The sequence below is a fragment of the Marmota flaviventris genome, chromosome 4 (assembly GCF_047511675.1).
Source record: "Marmota flaviventris isolate mMarFla1 chromosome 4, mMarFla1.hap1, whole genome shotgun sequence".
NCBI lineage: Eukaryota > Metazoa > Chordata > Mammalia > Rodentia > Sciuridae > Marmota > Marmota flaviventris.
In genome coordinates, this window is record NC_092501.1 from 163,333,407 (window position 1) to 163,350,831 (window position 17,425).

General features: G+C 40.4%; 1 protein-coding gene across 1 annotated transcript in view; it reads left to right on the top strand.

Annotated features, from left to right (window-relative positions):
* The first annotated feature begins 16,015 nt into the window (after window positions 1–16,015).
* Window positions 16,016–17,425, top strand: part of Tnfsf13b (TNF superfamily member 13b) — a 34,886-nt gene continuing 33,476 nt past the window's right edge. Inside the window, exon 1 of the mRNA XM_027938862.2 lies at window positions 16,016–17,384. Coding sequence (XP_027794663.1) covers window positions 16,896–17,384 — 489 coding nt within the window. The 5' untranslated portion in view covers window positions 16,016–16,895. The remainder of the gene's footprint in view (window positions 17,385–17,425) is intronic.

Here is a 17,425-nt window from a genome sequence, read left to right on the forward strand (position 1 = left end):
GATGAAAAAAAATCCATGTTACATGGCAAGTCCTGCACTCCCTGTACTCCGTGATGACATCTGCAGGAAATATGGAGTACCTTTGCTCTCCAGAGATGTACTTAGGAGCAGGAAACGCTTGGCTCGCTCTGTCTGCACCACTGGGCTGCCCCGATGCTTGTAAAGCCGACAGTATGGAGGTCAAAGTAATCCAGGTGTTAAAGCTAAGATGACCTTAAGCGTCACAGCCCAGCATAAATGATAGTTATTAAAGCAACCATGCAATTAAAACATTTTTATAATTAAAATATAATCATTAAAGCTGAACCATACATAGCATTATTTTCATTACTAGTATTCAAGATAGTTGGCGTGGATGGCTAACAATGTTTATACTTTTTTAAATTAAAAACAAAAACAAAAACAGAAGCCTTTCATGGGAGAGGTGAATTCAGACTCTTCAGATGCAAATTTGCTTTCTGTGTAGTACCTGTATATTGCACACCTTGATTATTTGCATTCCGTTTCTAAGGGGAGTAGCTAATCTAAAATATAAGTCATTTGTGTTCTAATAGTACAATTGATTTCCCTTATCTCGACAATTATTGCTGCGTGGAGGCTTAAATTCAAGAAAACTTACTGAGTGATTCAGTACCCTTTCTATCTTAATTAATGGTTAAATCTGGAAGAGAAGGAAGGCTGAGAGCAAATCTACCTGAGGACTTGCTCTTGAGGTCACGGTAGCAAAGCATGTTCTTATCTCTTATTGGGAGGCGAGAAAGAATTACCAGGGAGTAAGAATGTGGGAATGGAGGAGAGTACACACCTATATTACAATGTGGCTCATAAAGTAGATTGCTTCTTGATCTTCTTTGGGACCAAAGGGTACTCTGGCACTTTGTTGAATTCCCCTTCCTACTTGAACTCACTTTTTCCTCTGGAGGTCCTCAGTTTGTACCCCCTCCCCTTCCTTTTCCTCTATCTACTTCTTTATGATGTTCTTGTTTTTTTCCTTACAATCATGAACTTACAAAAAAGTTGGAAGTAAAGACAATGTTTGAATCATTTTTCCAGTAAGTTCCCAAGCTAATGAACCAGCACCCATGAGTATTTCATTATTTCCTGAAGACGTTCTCTTACATGCTCAGAATGCAACCACTGAAATCAAGAAAGGAACAGATACATTGTTTCATTGAATGTTCAAATCCCTTTCAAATCTTGTCAATTATTCCAATAATGCTCTTGGCAGCAAGAGAATTCACTTGCAGACCACATGCTGCATTCATTCACCAGGTGCCTTTAGCTTGGGTGTTGGCTGATCAATGGCTGCAAACAGCAGATTCTATCCTGACATCTGCATGTTACCTTATAGGGAAAGTTAGTCTTTGCAGATGGGATTAAGTTAAGGAACTGGACTTTGGGAGTTTATTTTAATCTAATTACAAGTGTCCCCAAAGAAGCAGAGGAACACTTAGAGAAATATTTGTGAAGATGGAGGTAGAGATTGTAGTGATGAGCCCACAAGCCAAGACCCCCACATAACACCAGCAGCCACCAGGAGCTAGCAGAGGCAAGGAACCAACTCTCCCCAAAGCTGCTCTGGAGGGGATGTGTTCTGCTGACCCCGATTTCAGACTTCAGACCTCCACACTGAGAATGAGGTTCTCTTGTTTGAATTCGAGATTTGACTAATGTTTTACAGCTATGTAGGGAACTGAAATTGATTTTGGCACAGGAAAATAGGGTGCTATTTGTAACAAAACCTAAAAGATGTAGAAGCAGCTTGCAGTTGGACAGTGGATAGAGGCTGGGAGAATTAAGATACATTGAACAAGGAGTGAAGACTACTTTAAAGATGAGACTTGTGGTAGGAGTATAGTCATAGAGGTGCTTCTGGTGAGCACTTGGAAGGAAGCAAGAACACATTAAGGAAAAACATGCCCACTCCCCCAGGGCAGTTTGCACTAGCACGTGAGCTTCATTAACCTATTCTCCAAATTGTTAAGCTATTATATAGGCTTGATCCACACAGAGAAAACCTGGTCAGTTACCAATTTGGAGAGAGCTAGACCTACAGTTGCTCCAGTGACGACATATGGTCCCTTCAATTTGTCTATCACTGGACTCTGCCAAAGAGACTATACTTATCAGTTCTAATAAATATTGAATATTAGATAATTTTAAACTAATCTTTTTAGAGCAACAATAGTACTTTTTATCTGTTCTTTTTAGATATACATGACAGTAGAGCCTATTTTGACATATTGTACATACATGGGGTATAACTTATTCTACTTAGGATCTCATTCTTGTGGCTAAATAGTGTGGAGTATCACTGCTTATGTATTCATATATGAACATAGGAAAGTTACACCCGATTCGTTCTACTGCCTTTCCTATTCTTATCCTCCCTCCCTTCCCTTCATTCCCCTTTGTCTAATCCAACGAACTTCTATTCTTCCCTCTCCCACTTTATTGTAGGTTAGCATCCACATATCAGAGAGAAAATTTGATCTTTGATTTTGGGGGATTGTCTTATTTCACTTAGCATAATAGTCTTCAGTTCCATCCACTTTACAAGCAAATACCATAACTCTGTTCTTTATGGCTGAGTAATATTCCTTTGTATATATGTATCACATTTTCTTTATCCTTTCATCTACTGAAGGGCACCTAGGTTGGTTCCATACCTTAGCTATTGTGAATTGAACTTCTACAAACATTAATGTAGACGCATCATTGTAGTATGCCGATTTTAAGTCTGTTGGGTATATGCCAAGGAGTAGGATAACTGAGTCAAATGGTGGTTCCATTCCAAGTTTTCTAAGGAATCTACAAACTGTTTTCCAGAGTAGTTGCACCAATTTGCTGGGATTCCACCAGCAATGTATGAGTGTACCCTTTTCCCCACATCCTCGCCAACATTTGTTGTTACTTGTATTCTTGATAATTGCCATCTTGCCTGGAGTGAGATGGAATCTCTGTAGTTTTGATTTGCATTTCTCTTGTTGCTAGAGATGTTGAACATTTTTTACATATTTGTTAACTGTTCACATTTCTTCTGTGAAGCATCTGTTCCCTTCCTTTACCCATTTACTGATTGGGTTATTTGTTCTTTTGGCTTTAAGTTTGTTGAGTTTTGTATATCATGAAGGTTAATGCTCTGTTTGAGTTACAGGGGGCAAAGATTTTCCCCCATTCTGTAGGCTGTCTTCACATCCTTGATTGTTTCTTTTGCTATGAAAAGGCTTTTTAGTTTGAAACCATTCCATTTATTGATTCTCAATTTTACTTTTTGCACTTTGGGAATCTTGTTGAGGAAATCAGTTCCTAAGCCAACATGATAGAGATTCAGGCCTACATTTTCTTCTAGTAGGCACAGGGTCTCTGGTTTAATGCCCGACTCCTTTATACATTTTGAATTGAGTTTTGTGTCGAGTGAGAGATAGGGGTTAGATTCATTCTGCTAGATATGGATTTCTATTTTTTCCAAGCACCATTTGTTGAATAGGCTATCCTTTCTCCAATGTATGTTTTTGGTGCCTTTGTCTAGTATGAGGTAACTGTATTCATGTGGGCTTGTCTCTGTGCCTTCTATTCTGTTCCATTGGTCTTCTTGCCTGGTTTGGTGCCAATATCATGCTGTTTTTATTACTATAGTTCTGTAGTATAATTTAAGGTCTAGGTATTGTAATGCCTCCTACTTCACCTTTCTTGCTAAGTATTGCTTTGTCTCTTATTTTTCCAAATGAATTTCATGACTGCTTTTTCTATTTCTATGAAAAATAACATTGGAATTTTAATAGGACTTGCATTAAATTTGCATAGCACTTTTGGTAGTATAAGAACATGGGAGATCTTTTCATTTTCTAAGGTCTTCTATTTCTTTCTTTAGTGTTCTGTAGTTTTCATTATAGAGGTCTTTCACCTCTTTTGTTAGGTTGATTCCCAAGTATTTTTTCCCCCAAGGCTATTGTGAATGGTATCTTTTCTAATAATTTCTCTTTCATCAGACTCATCATTGGTATACAGAAATGAAATTGGTTTGTGGGTATTAATTTTATATCCTGCTACTTTGCTAAATTTGTTTATGAGTTCTAGAAGTGGTGGCGTTTTTTGTTTGTTTGTTTTTGGTCTTCTTTACATAGAAGCATGTTGTTGACAAATAGGGATATTTTCAGCTCTTCTTTTCCTATCACTATTCCTTTTTTTTTCATTTCCTTTGTCTAATTGCTCTGGCTAGGATGTCAATGGCCATGTTGAACAGAAGTGATGAAAGAGGGCATCCCTGTCTTCAACAAGACTATAGGTCTGTAATTTCAGAGTCCCAATGACTTAATCTCTGTTGTTTGACATAAAGAATTAAAAATGTAAAGAGAATTTGAGGAAAGGGAGCTTTTAAAAATATATTTTAGTTGTAGATGGACACAATACTTTTATTTATGTATTTATTTATAGGTGGTGCTAAGGATGGAACCCAGTGCCTCACATGTGCTAGGCAAGCCTTCTACCACTGAGCTACAACCCTAGTCCAAGAGCAAGCTTTTATGAGTATTTTCATCCATCTTTTAGAATTTTCTATATAATGATGCAGTTCACAGTTTGGAGATATAAAGCAATGTTTCTCTTTTGCCTACAAGTACAGTTTATGTTTCTATCAAATGCTTATTTCCTTCTAAAAACTCATTTTATTCAATCTGGTTGTAAATAGAGTTTAAAATGATTCTCCTACCATTATGAGGAGTTCTGTGATTCAGGGATAATATTTCACTGTCTAGGGTCTTGGTTTCCTCATAACAAACTAAGGGTTTGGCTTGGTTGGGCTCAAAGGTCTCTTTTAGCAAGGGCCTTATATGATTCTGAGGATGTGAACCTTTAAAGCCACTTCAGAGTTTCACGGTGTTGATCAAAAGCTGCTTTGTAGATACATGTGTCTCCTTTGACTAAGAGAAGCTCAGGATTGTATTTGTACACATTATAAATAAATGCAGTCCAATTGTTGTTTCAACTGTTATTTATCCAGTGAAATGGAATAGAAGACAATTTGTCAGCAATGTTTGGATATATATATTTTCTGGATCAATTTAAATGCTATGGTCCTCATTCATGGAAGATCTATGATAGCTCCTATTTTCACAGGTAAATTGAATATTTAAATTAGCAGATGGTTCTCATTGATTGATGACAGCATCAATATGTGCATTAATTAATATCAATTATGCTGCTATAAACTTGGACTGAGAGCCAGTTTTACTCATAATAATGCTCTACATGCTGGAGAACAAATCTTTTCACTGACTTGGGATAGGATTATGCAAAAACAAGGGAAAGTCAATAACATTCCTTAAGATTGTGTAAGCCACAGGCAGCAAAACTTTACAATAATTTTATAGTACATTTTTTCCCAAGCTATAACAACTATATATGTATTTATTATACAGAAGAGATGACACATTTGTTTCAGGAAAAAATATCACGATTTATACTTTTTCAGACTAAAATATTTAGGGTCTGCTTCCAGTATGTTTGAAGAAGAGATATCTGATATCAGATTTCAGACCAGAGGTAAACAAAGATGGCTTCCAGTATCAGATAGTTAACATTTTAGAATAATAAGAAACCAGCTTCTGTGTCATCAACTAGAGAATATAAAAAAAAGAATTGTTTTTTTTTTAAATGAGCCAAATGGTAATTGTGGAGTGAAAATGCACAATAACTGAAATTAAAAACTTTTCAGGCTTAAAGTAGTCAAACATGCAGCGTCAGAGCTTGGAGACAGATTGCTGGAGACAATGCAACCTGAAACAAGAGAAAAAACGATGAAGAGAGAACTGCCTCAGAGAGATGCAAAGTGTGCATAAGGAGAGAGCCAGAAAGAAGCACAGCAAGACCCAAAGACGTAGGGGCCGAGAACTTCCAAAATTTGGTGAAAAATATCAATCTACACATTCAAGGTAAAAGAGCTCCAGGTAGGATAAGCATAAAGTGACCCTCACTTAGGAACACATGGTAAAAGTCCTGGAAGACAAAGAGAAAACGGCAGGAGAAACAAGGAAACCCCAGCGAGATGGACATCTGACTAACCGTTAGGAACAGTGGAGGTCGGAAAGCTCTGGAGTATACAGTCCAAGTGCTCAAGAGAAGTTCAAACAGGAGTCTAGTGTCTGTAAAGCTCTTCCAGAAATGAAGATGAAACAAGACACTTCTAGAAATCACAACAAGTTTTTGTTGTTGTTGTTGTTGCTGTTATCAGAACCACCTCACAGGAAATCCTAGATAAAGTTGTTCACACTGAGATCAAGTAATCATGTATGGTAATTCAAATCACACACAAAGAGCATTGGTTGATGATTATACAATCAGAAAAACAGCATAAATACATATTTCTTCTCTCAACATATTTAAAAATCCATTCGTTGGTATTCTATAGTGTTTGACATATTACTTAAATATATTTGATTATAGCAAAGAAAGCAAACCTTTATTGGAGTACAGAAATGACACCATACAGTAACTTGAATCCACAAAAACAAAACAAAAAAGTGGACTCAAAATGGTAAGCAGATAATATAGTAAACTCTATAAGTAAGTAGAGTTTTAGTAATACAAATAGTTGTAGTGATACAACTAACCTAGGACCCAGTCTTTCTGAGTGCAAGCCTAGGACTTATTTTTCACACCTTCTTGGTGCTTTCTGTTCTGCTACAATAGAGTACCACACCTGGATAAATTATAAAGAAAAGCAATAATTTGGCTCCTAGTTCTGGAGACTGAGAAGTCCAAGATCAATGGGCTGCCTGTGGTGAGCTACATCACCCCGTGGCAGAAGGCGGAGGATGAGAGCGTGCACAAGAGGGTGAGTGCTGGAACGCCCAGCCTCAAGCCCATTTGTAATTGGCATCAATCCACTCAACAGGACCCACCCTCGAGCCCAAACATCTCCCATTTGATCCCAGTCACCACCACTGCACTGGCACATTTTTAGCCATTATTTCTTTGGATAATTTTTTTCTGCTTTCTCTACTGACTGTCTGGAATTCTGAATATGCATATATTGGTGCAATTCTCTGAGGTACTGTTCTCTTGTCTTCATTTTCTTCTATCTCCCCTAGATTCAAATTGCCTTGCCTTTATCGATCCATCCTCACATTTGCTACTACTTCCTTATGCCAGTGTTGCGTAGAGGAATAAGTTTCCAACAATGCTTTAGGCAATTTTGTTCAGACCATAGCACACACTCTGATGTCTTCTTCAGCCTTAGAGTATATATCTTATTCCATTTTCTGTTGCTACTACAGAATACCAGAGACTAGATAACTTATAAAGGAAAGAATTCTATTTGGGCTCATGGTTCTGAAAGTTCAAGAGCATGGCACTGGCATTGACTCAGTCCAGCCAGAGCAAGAACTCATTCCTACAAGAAAGGCATGAATCCCCCTTTAATCCCTTGTCACCTCTTAAAGGTTCAACTCCTTTTAATACCATTACACTAGGGATCAAGCTTCAACATGAGTTTTGGTGGGGACCAACCGTACTTGAACCATAGCAATGTGTATCCTGTTTGAGCTGAAAAACACCTGACCTGAAGAGGTTTACAGAATGAAATGGGGAACCCTCAGCTGGGGCAGGGGAGGATTACAGATCCATTGGTAAATGACATGACAGAGAAATTGAAGAGTGATTTTAGAAATGGTTGAAATGGTAAATTTTGTATAACTGAATTTTGCCCCAATTTAAAGACAAAAATGTCTACAGCTTTAAATTAATTCTGTACATGTTGAAGGATTTTAATTGTCACTAGAAGGTACAGTTTACATCTACTTTGACTTTTTTATCTTTGGTTAATTATTGCTAATGTTGTGAATAATACATGAGAATTTCACATGAATTTTGTACTGGATCATGATTCCTTGTCCTAAATGTGAAAATATCAAGGGTCTGACTTTTGTTTGATTTTTGAAATTGTTGGAAGCACATTATTCAATTTAAAATATGTAAACAGCTGTAGCCATGAGATAACAGATTATGCTTTTGGCTAAAATTCTGGAAATTACCCCCCTTTTTTATACTAGTGATAGAACAAAGAGGCTTATATTTAAAAGGAAAAGAAAAAATTCAGCAAGTTCATTTTAAATTCAGTAAGTTCAGAACTGATTTTCTATTATGAGTTAATGATGAGTTTTTGCCAATTCCTATATCACGTTTTATGAATGTCTACAAGTACTTAAAACAGCTTTTATAAATTTTACATAAAATTATATCTCTGTAAATAATCAGACTTGGTAATGAAACCATTGAGAACAAATGTCTCCAGTGTTTTATTTTAGTAGTAGGAAAATAAGTCTTTGGCTACTGATATAGGACAAAACAAAATGGAATTTAATTTTACTTGAGATAATGTATATATAGTCTTTCTCTGGGGCTGGGGCTGAGCAGTAGAGCACACATCTAGCACATGCCAGGCCCTGGGTTTGATCCTCAGCATCACATAAAATAAAGATAAATAATAACAACAATAATATATAGTCTTTATATACACTTATCCTCTTCTGTTCTCCCCCCTCCGTGGGTAGATTCTCCACAGCAAGGCTCTGGAGATGAAGTGTGAAAGTGCTTCAGTGTCTTCTGGTATTCTAAATTGGTGTCTAAACAACTTTATTAATTTTGAAGAGTACTCATAGCTCACGATGTGCGTCTTGCTGTTTTCCATTTCAGAGCAAAACACCCGAGGCTCAGTGATCTTAAGAAGAAGAGAGATGCGTTTGCTCTCGCGGTTCTGGAGGTTCATGGGCACCTGACTGGCTCTGGTGGAGGCCTCAGGGTGGGTGGCACAGGGTGGCAGGAGCGCAGGCCTGGGCCAGACTGGAAGCCAGAGAGGATCCAGCTCACTCTCAACAGGGCGACCCACAGGTCCTGGAGAGCTACTTTCTCGCCCTCTGAGGGCGTGGCCCAGTCACCTAAGGACTGCCCACTAGGCCCACCTCTTAAAGACCCATCACCTCCCACACCACCACTGAGGACCCAGCTCCCAACACAGGAGCACTCAGAGGACAGCCACACACCCAGCACAGCACCTCAGTGGCCCTTCATAACTATGATTAGAGCTTGATAATCATTAGCTAACCATCATCATTATATTTCATAGCCTGGGCTATTCTGATATTCGTGATTTCTTCATGGGTGTCTAATTTCTTTGGATAATATTTTGTTTTTATGGTAGCTTTGTTTCCAATGCTATCATGCTTTCACAACGAGTGTTCTTTGCTGTAACGCATGTGTCTTGTCTTTTGGTGAATTGTTTGGTTTCATTGCTGAGTTTTTATCATAGTGATTTCTATTGAGACTGTAAACACTGAGTGTGACATTATCAATCATCTCTTGCTAGTAGCACACCATCCTAATTGAGTGACTTGTCACAGTCTTGAAGATTGTTGGTGACGCTGTGGGTTTCAGGTGGGTCTCTGGCAGCCAGGCAGGCTGGAGGGTCCCAGTAACCTCACTCACATGTTTGCTGTAGTGCTGGGTGTCGAGTCACATGCCTGGTGGCTTGCCTCCTGTTCTCATCTCCCAAGAGGCCAGACCAACTTGCCTACCTGGTGATCTTGGGGAAGGAGTCAGGAGTATTTAAGAAAGTCAGGTCCTGCCTGCTACATTCTTCTGGTCAAAGCCATTTGCAAGGTTAGTTCGGAATCATGAGGCAAGGAGACCAAGTGACCTTTTTATGGCAAGAGCTACAAAATCACATTGCAAATAAGCAGCTACCAGAAGGGCTGTTCTAGTCTTGGCAAGTGACCCTTCCTGGGAGCCCATAGGCTTTTTTTTTTTTTTTTTTTTTTAAGATATTGTGGATTGAACCCAGAGTTGTTTAACCACTGAACCACACCCTCCTCAGCCCTTTTAATATTTTATTTTGAGACAGGGTCTCGCTAAGTTGCTGAGACTGGCTTTGAACTTTTGATCCTCCTGATCACAACTTGCCTCAGCCTGAGCAACAGGTGTAACCACCTTGGGATTACAGGTGTGCACCACGTTGCCTGCTAGAAGTTCAACTTTTTATAATGTTGATTAAATTGCTACCTTCCTTGCACATTTTGAAAAAATATCTGATAGCCATAAGTTGTTATCTTGATTTTGAAGATCTTTGCATCAGATAATGCAATGTGAAATAATATAGCATCAACAATGACGAGGATAAAGCCACAGAAAAACAACTGGAAATACACAGGAAAGACATGAGTCGTAGGACACTTTCTCTCAGTCTGTGATAGAGCATATAAATACCACCACCAAAAAATGGTATTTCAGACTATAATAAGAAAATTCACAAGGATGTACCTTCTTTTAAAATACCTGTTGTAGTCATAATAGTGTCAGTATCGTTAATCCCTAGGAAATGCTAAGCCTTACAAGTAGAAGTACGTAGTAAAATACCTAAATGCAATACCACAATACAGAAATTAGTAAGAAAAAAAATTGTAAAAAGTTCCTGGACATTAAAACAAATTAGTATCTCTTAAGTGACTTTTAACTTGAAGTGTGACTCCAAACCAAATTTTCAGATTTTCTACAAAAGTTAACAATAAAAAGCAATACATATCAGATATCAATGAATTTCACTAAGCAAACTTCCTGGGAAATTTCAGTCTATGTGTTTATGTCAAGAAGTAAGAAAGGAAGAGAATGAGAAAAACTTAAACTAAGGAAGTCAAAGAGCAATCTAGAGAGAAGTAGTGAGAGAGAACCATGAAGATAAAACCATTTCTGAGACTCGACAGCAATGACAAGACTGATTAAGTTTTAGCTATTTTTTAAAGAAATAAGGAGAAGTCACATGTGGAGTTTTAAAAAATACAATTACTAAAGATACAAAAGAAATTTAAAACCAGATAAGAAACAGTAGTTTTGCACAAATTTATCAAATAAAATTTGAAATTGTTTGAAATAATCCTGCACAATAGAATTTGGGCTTCGTGGAACAGGAGATTTCAATCTGTCTTTCGCTTTGTGTATGTGTGTCCCAGTATCCAGAACCCTCCTCTGGTAACTTCTTTTCCCATTTTTCTTTTCAGTTTTGTTTTTGTTTTTTGAGTGTAGGAGATATTCTAGTGTATTTCAAATTCCCCTTATTTTTTTACTGCATGACTTTATTCATAATGCCTTCTTTGAGCATGTAAAATAGGTCTAGAAGTGTACCATTTTGTTTCATTTCTGTCCTGTATGTTGTGTGATTATTGTGTTTTACAAACTTATTTTTCTTTTTGTATTTCTTTTATCTTCAAGCTTAATTTACTTTCACATTTTTAGCTTTTTAGGACTTCATGAACTATGTGCTCAGTACATCATTTTTCTATTATCCTTTTCTAAAATATTCAATGTTAACTGCCATTTTTCCTCATAAGAAAGCTGCAGATGCACTTCACAAGTTTTGATATGCTTTATTTGCCGCGTATGTGACAAACCTTGCTCCGTTGGGGTCTCACCTAGCCCTGCCTGGGCTCCACCCTGGGCCTGCGAGAGCACTTTCAAACTGCACCTGCAGGCCTTTCATGGGTCCAGAGGCTTTCCCCTACAAGACTGGATGGCGTGGCCTCTCTAATCCATGCCACCTCCTTTTACATTTCCTGAGTTTTGCGTGTCAAGTGTAAAACATTCTGCTATTTGAGGTTTTAATTTCACTCATTCCTTCATGTTTTCAGTTATTAAACCATTTCATTGGACAATTATTTAGCTCCTAAAATTGTCCTGCACCTGCAACTTCAAGTCCTGAGAAAGCGGGTTGACTTTGTCACATGTTGCTTGTTCGAAGCTCTCCTCCTAGGAGACTGGGTCTCACAAGCCTCTGCTCAGTGGTGCAGTCCAGGCTCGGGTGTAGGAATTCAAGTCCTCAACATGGGAGTCAGCCTTGAGCCAGCAGGGAAACTTCTGGTCCCCTGATGGTGGCTTTTGTTTCCTGGGAGCCCCTCCCAAGGTCTCTTAGCCCTGGAGGGACAGGGAGGACTAGCCCCAAGCATTTCATTCTCCAATCTTGGAGGCTCCAGGAAGTGGCACATTCATGTGAGGCTGATGGTGGTCCACAGATTGCGGATTTTTGATAGAATGAGCAGCAAAGACTCTGATCTCAGAAATAAGTCTTGTAAATTTTTATAGTGGAGGAAAAAAACTCATCATTTTTCTCCACCTAGAACCAATGACAGCCAAAGGCCTCCCTGACATCCAGCTGCCCTCAGCTCAGAAGAGCCAACTTGACACTGGAGGAGAAGAACAAAGCATTCTCCTGCACATTCCCGTTGTGTTTCCTCAAACTGCGGGTCCTCCCTGGTTTCTCTTTAGTTTGAGACTGTCTTGTTCTTCCATGGAGCCCCACAGTTCTGGTTTGGTATCCTCCCTCCTGAGAGGGGCAAGTAGGTACATTCTGGTTCTACGCAGAAAAGACAGATTGATCAAAGAGCTCTTCACATAATAGCAGTTTAAAAGACATTGTTTTCTTATGTTTCCTAACATTGTGAAGTAATTCAATAACTTTATGGTAGAACTGGAAATAAGACTTTTCTTAAAAAAAATAGTTTTTTCTAGCTATGGATCCTGACCTTTATCTCCATATTGCACTTTTAAAAACGTGGACATCTGGAAAAATTCTGAAAGAACATACAAAATTATGTTATGCAAAGTTCTTTGGTATTAGAAATACAATTCTTGAACTAGCAGAATTAGTTGGGATATCTTTGGATGCATTACTGTCTAATCTTGCGTCATGTTGGCTGAAGCAACAAGGAAAAAATGGGACCCTATGTGGGACACAAAAAGTAGATGGATTCAGCAGCAGAGGAGATGCTTCCAGGATCCTGCCCTCTTGGCCTCAGCCTGGTCATCACAGCAGCTGCAGAATAGCCTCTGCAGGGCTAGGAAGTGACATGCAGACGTGCATGTCCAGTGGACTGAGTGTCTTTCTCTCGTGCTTCTTCATAAAACATGAGGGGTATAGCAACAAATAAGCTCATCCTTCGGGCTTGGCAATCGGTGGTGATGTGGATAGAGTGGATGAGGATTCCCCTTTGTAGGATCGTGTCGGCATCTTGCAAAGATGCCCATCTGAACAAAGTCAGTCTCTGGATTTGGGCTCAGGACACGTCTGATAAGATGATAAAACATCACTGGAAATGTGGCCATTTCTGCCCTCGGAGTCCGTGACTCCTCATCCCTCCTTTCATGTCTAACATTTAATAAGCAAAATTTCAAATAAAATATCTATTTTATTAATTTTTAAAAGCAGAGGACATCACATAAGTTTCATAAATGATCTTTCCTGCATGGGTAGAACTGATTTATCGTTTCTCCCAAAGTTTTTGAAATGATCATATGTGTACTTGCCTGTGTGTGTCAATATGCAGTGTGTCTGTGTGTGGAAAAAAGAAAAATTCATTCCTCAATGTTCTCACATCAACTAACATTCATTATCAGCAAAAACACTCTTGTCTTTATGGTCAAGAATGACAGATTAAATTATACTCTAATTGAAAATAGTGTTGAAATAAACAAATTTCTTTATAACACACTGATTCATGGGCATTAAATCTAAAAGCAATTGCACAACAAAGAGAAGGTGGGCTTAACCCAGAGACCCGAAAGATCCAACTCTTGGGTTCAAGTTCTTAGAAAAGTAGATTATTTTCCCAGAAGTGACAAAAATTCAGCCCTAATTAGTGTATGCATGCTCCTTTTTATAGAAAAACTCTCAGGAAATGGGTATGAGCATCCCAGCCACATCACCCTTTTGTAAAAGAAATGTCTGGAGTCACCTCCATAAATAACCCACACACCACCACTTCATGGTTAAAGTCAACTTTAGCTAAAACTATAAGAGTCACTGACTGCAAAAAAAATGATTTTTTGTTCTGAATTATACAGTCATTTGTATGGGATCATTTTCTGTGCCTGAGCCCTTTCAGCCAGCAGCTGAGCTATATTTTCAGGCCATCCTCACATCTGGAAGAGCTGTGGTCACCACGCTTGCTGTGACCACCATGCTGGTCCTCATGAGATGCCTTCTCCTCAAAGAAAGCGGAAAAGACGACATCTGGTGAACTTTATAATTCTAAATAGTTTTCTTAACCAGAAACTTATAATTCAGCTTTTTGAATATTTTTGAAGCAGCCAATGTAAAAATAGCAAGTTATCAAAGACTGAATGTGTATTTTGTCCTGTGGTTCTGCCCCTTGGTTAAACTGATAACTCATTTTTTTCAACCCTACCTGCCCATCCTGAGTGCAGGGGACAATTTGGACAATCCCAGGCCACAGTATCTCAATCATGGTGTTTGTTACATGGAATATATCACCCACATTACATAGGGAAAGTGTCTGGATGCTGACAGTGGACACTCGACCAAGTTCCGTGGCTTGGGTAAGGTGGCTTTCCTCCCTGGATAGACTGTGCTGTGTTGTTCAATGAATACAAATGTGCTCTTTGTTTAACAGAATTTCGGTTAAATTATCAAACCATTTCCTCTACAGGAAACAGGTCTTTGATTTATGGAGAAATAACTTCCTTTTGTTCATAAGAAGTCATAGAGCCATAGATGCCATTTAGATTTCTAACTGTCTTTGGAGAAAATCTAGTTGTGTGAACCCTAAGAAGGGCATGCAGACAGCAATGCCTGCTTGCCCATCTGGGTCATAGGGGCTGCTGGCCCCCTTCCCTGGAAGGAGTAGTAGCCCCTCTGTGCACAGTGTCACCCTCGGCATCAAACAACCAGCAGATGCTTGTTTCAGAATGACCTGAACATAGGCTGACCAGGGACTCTGTCTTGCAGAGGTCAGCATGAAGGTCACTGCCCTGTAGAGCAGCGAAGGCAGAGGCCATTCTCTAAAGCAGCTGGGTCATTCCGCTTAACAGCTTTGACCCAAGCACACGGAGAGGAGGCTCATCAGAAGTAACATTAAATCCCAGGGGAATGAGGTCTCCAGGGTGTCCTCATGAAAGTAAGGATCAACTGGAACACGGATTTCTGTGTGTATTTAGGAAATATTACCACACACCGAATGAGTTCTGTCTGTTCACTGCCAGCCTGGAGGGCTTTGGACCTCCCCAACTAACCCCATTTGTCATTGCAAGTTTGTCCAGGATGCCTCACCCTGATCCACCTGCAGCAAGGACCCTGACAGAAGAACTGTGTAGTGTGATGTTTGACACCACAGACCCTGCATGTGAACCTATAGAACAAGACTCCCACCTGAGAAAGCAGAGGCAGAGAGCAGCTTGCTTGGGGGAAGGGAAGTTGGTGCTGGTCTAGGATGAGCGGTCAAGATCAGATAGGACTGGAAGGGCTGAGGCATGCCCTGCAGCACGCCAAGTCCACCACACCCTGACCAAGTGACTCTGGCTTGATTCAGGCCACTTTGTGTCTGCCTGTTGAGTGGGTTTTATAGACTTGTCACTGTGGGTTTTATAGACAAGTCATTTTTTTAAAAGCAGAGGAAAAAAGGGATAGCTTGATGACCTCAACTCATTGGAAAGACAATAGGAAATGGGAACTTATCAGAGGGTACTTGGTGTCACCTGGTGAAAGTGAAGTGCTTGCTGGATACATTCCTACAGATGTTACAGGGGCAATTGAACAAAAGTACTTCTTGCACCACAATAATAGAATATTTGATTCATCCTTTGAATATAAACAAAGGATAGTGAATGGAAAAAAACAGTAGTTTTTAAAATGTAGTTCGTTAGCACCTTCCTGTAAGCCTTGTTCTGCACCTCAGGCACAGTTCCTGTTAATCACCCCATTTCACAGAGGAGGAAATTAAATTTCACAGACCTTCAATGAATTGCTTAAGGAGGGCAAAAGGTGGAAGCAAGATTAGAATCCTGGAAGCTTGAGGTACTTGCCTTTATGCTGTATCACTTCTGTAACCTTATTAAGGCTGTAAGGAGAGGGGGCTGTGAGACAAAGCTACTGCCCAGTACCCCCAGCACATGGAGTAGTGCCCACCCAGGCTTGCTAAGTCCTCCCTAACTTTGTTGCAAGATGAATCAACATTTGGATGCTGGGGCAAAGCAGTCAGGAACTGATGCTGGTGCAGGAATCAGCCATCAAGACAGGGCAGGATCCAGATGAGTGAACATTCCCTGCAGTGCACCACCCTCACTTCCAGATGAAGTGATTGGGTTGATTCAGGACCTTGTATGTCGGTAGCTTTTGGACAGACAGGGTCAAGTGGGAATGAGGAGTTTGGAGCTGGAGATAAGGCCAAGACTCCTCCAGGGAACCTCACAGTGAGCAGGGACTGAGGCTTCAGAAGTCCCAGTGGCAAGGGGGAGGTGCAGTTGGCTCACTAGCAGCCCGCCTGGCAAGGAAACAGATGATGCATCTTTCCCTGAAAATGTATCCCCAATGTTTAAAGAAGTCCCCTTATCTCCTCAATTATTTAGAAGCTGCATCACATTCTTCTTATTGCATTGTTAAGATAACAAGAACAATCCCCAGTGGACTTCCAAGCCTCCTTTAAGGATTTGCCATTTGTCTCCTCCTTGGGGACTGTTCATAAATCACCCTCTAGCTAAACACAACTCAGTGCTAAAGCACTTGGCTTATCCGACCTTCCAATTGTTGTCATAACACCAGCGGGAGCTTTCAATGTTCCCTTTCCCTTTCCCTAGAAGCCATGTGCTTCCAAGTAGACCCCATTCTCCCCTAAAGCTTGGGGGTGAATCTCCTTAAATTTGTCTTAAGCCTTCTCTTCCAGAGCACCAGCTTAAACCGTCTCCTCAGCGGGCGTGAGGGGCCTCGCATCTCCTTGAGCATGAGTCCTTTGAATTGGCATTAAAATTCTTACAAAAACTGAAAGTGAAATGAGGAAGACAGATTGAGCAATCCACAGAAGGGCAAACGCCAGTAAAGCCAAGGCCCAGGAGGGGCAAAGATGCACAAGGGGAGAAAGAAGAAAAGCAGGAGAGCGCTCCGGAGGGGGAGAGCCCGGGGCTGCCTCACAGTCAATGCGGGACCTCGAGGCGCACAGATAACAGGAAATGATCCGTCCTCTGTGGTCACTCATTGTAAAGGCCCCAGCCTTCAAAGTGCAAGTCGGGGAATGGATGACTCCACGGAGTGGGAGCAGGCACGCCTTTCTTCTTGCCTCAAGAAAGGGGGAGAAATGAAACTAGAGTGTGTTCCCATCCTCCCACAGAAGGAAAGCCCCTCGGTCCGATTCTCCAGAGATGCAAAGCTGCTGGCCGTGACCTTGCTGCTGGCCCTACTTTCCAGTGGCCTCACGCTTATCTCTTTCTACCGCGTGGCCACCCTGCAAGCGGACCTGGAAAGCCTCCGCGCAGAACTGCAGGGCCACCGCGCACCAATGCCCACCCCGACCCAGGCCCGAGCCGCGGCTCCCGCGGCCCCAGTGGGACTGAAAGTGAGTCCGGCGCCCGCACCGCAGCCCGCAGCCCCCAGCCC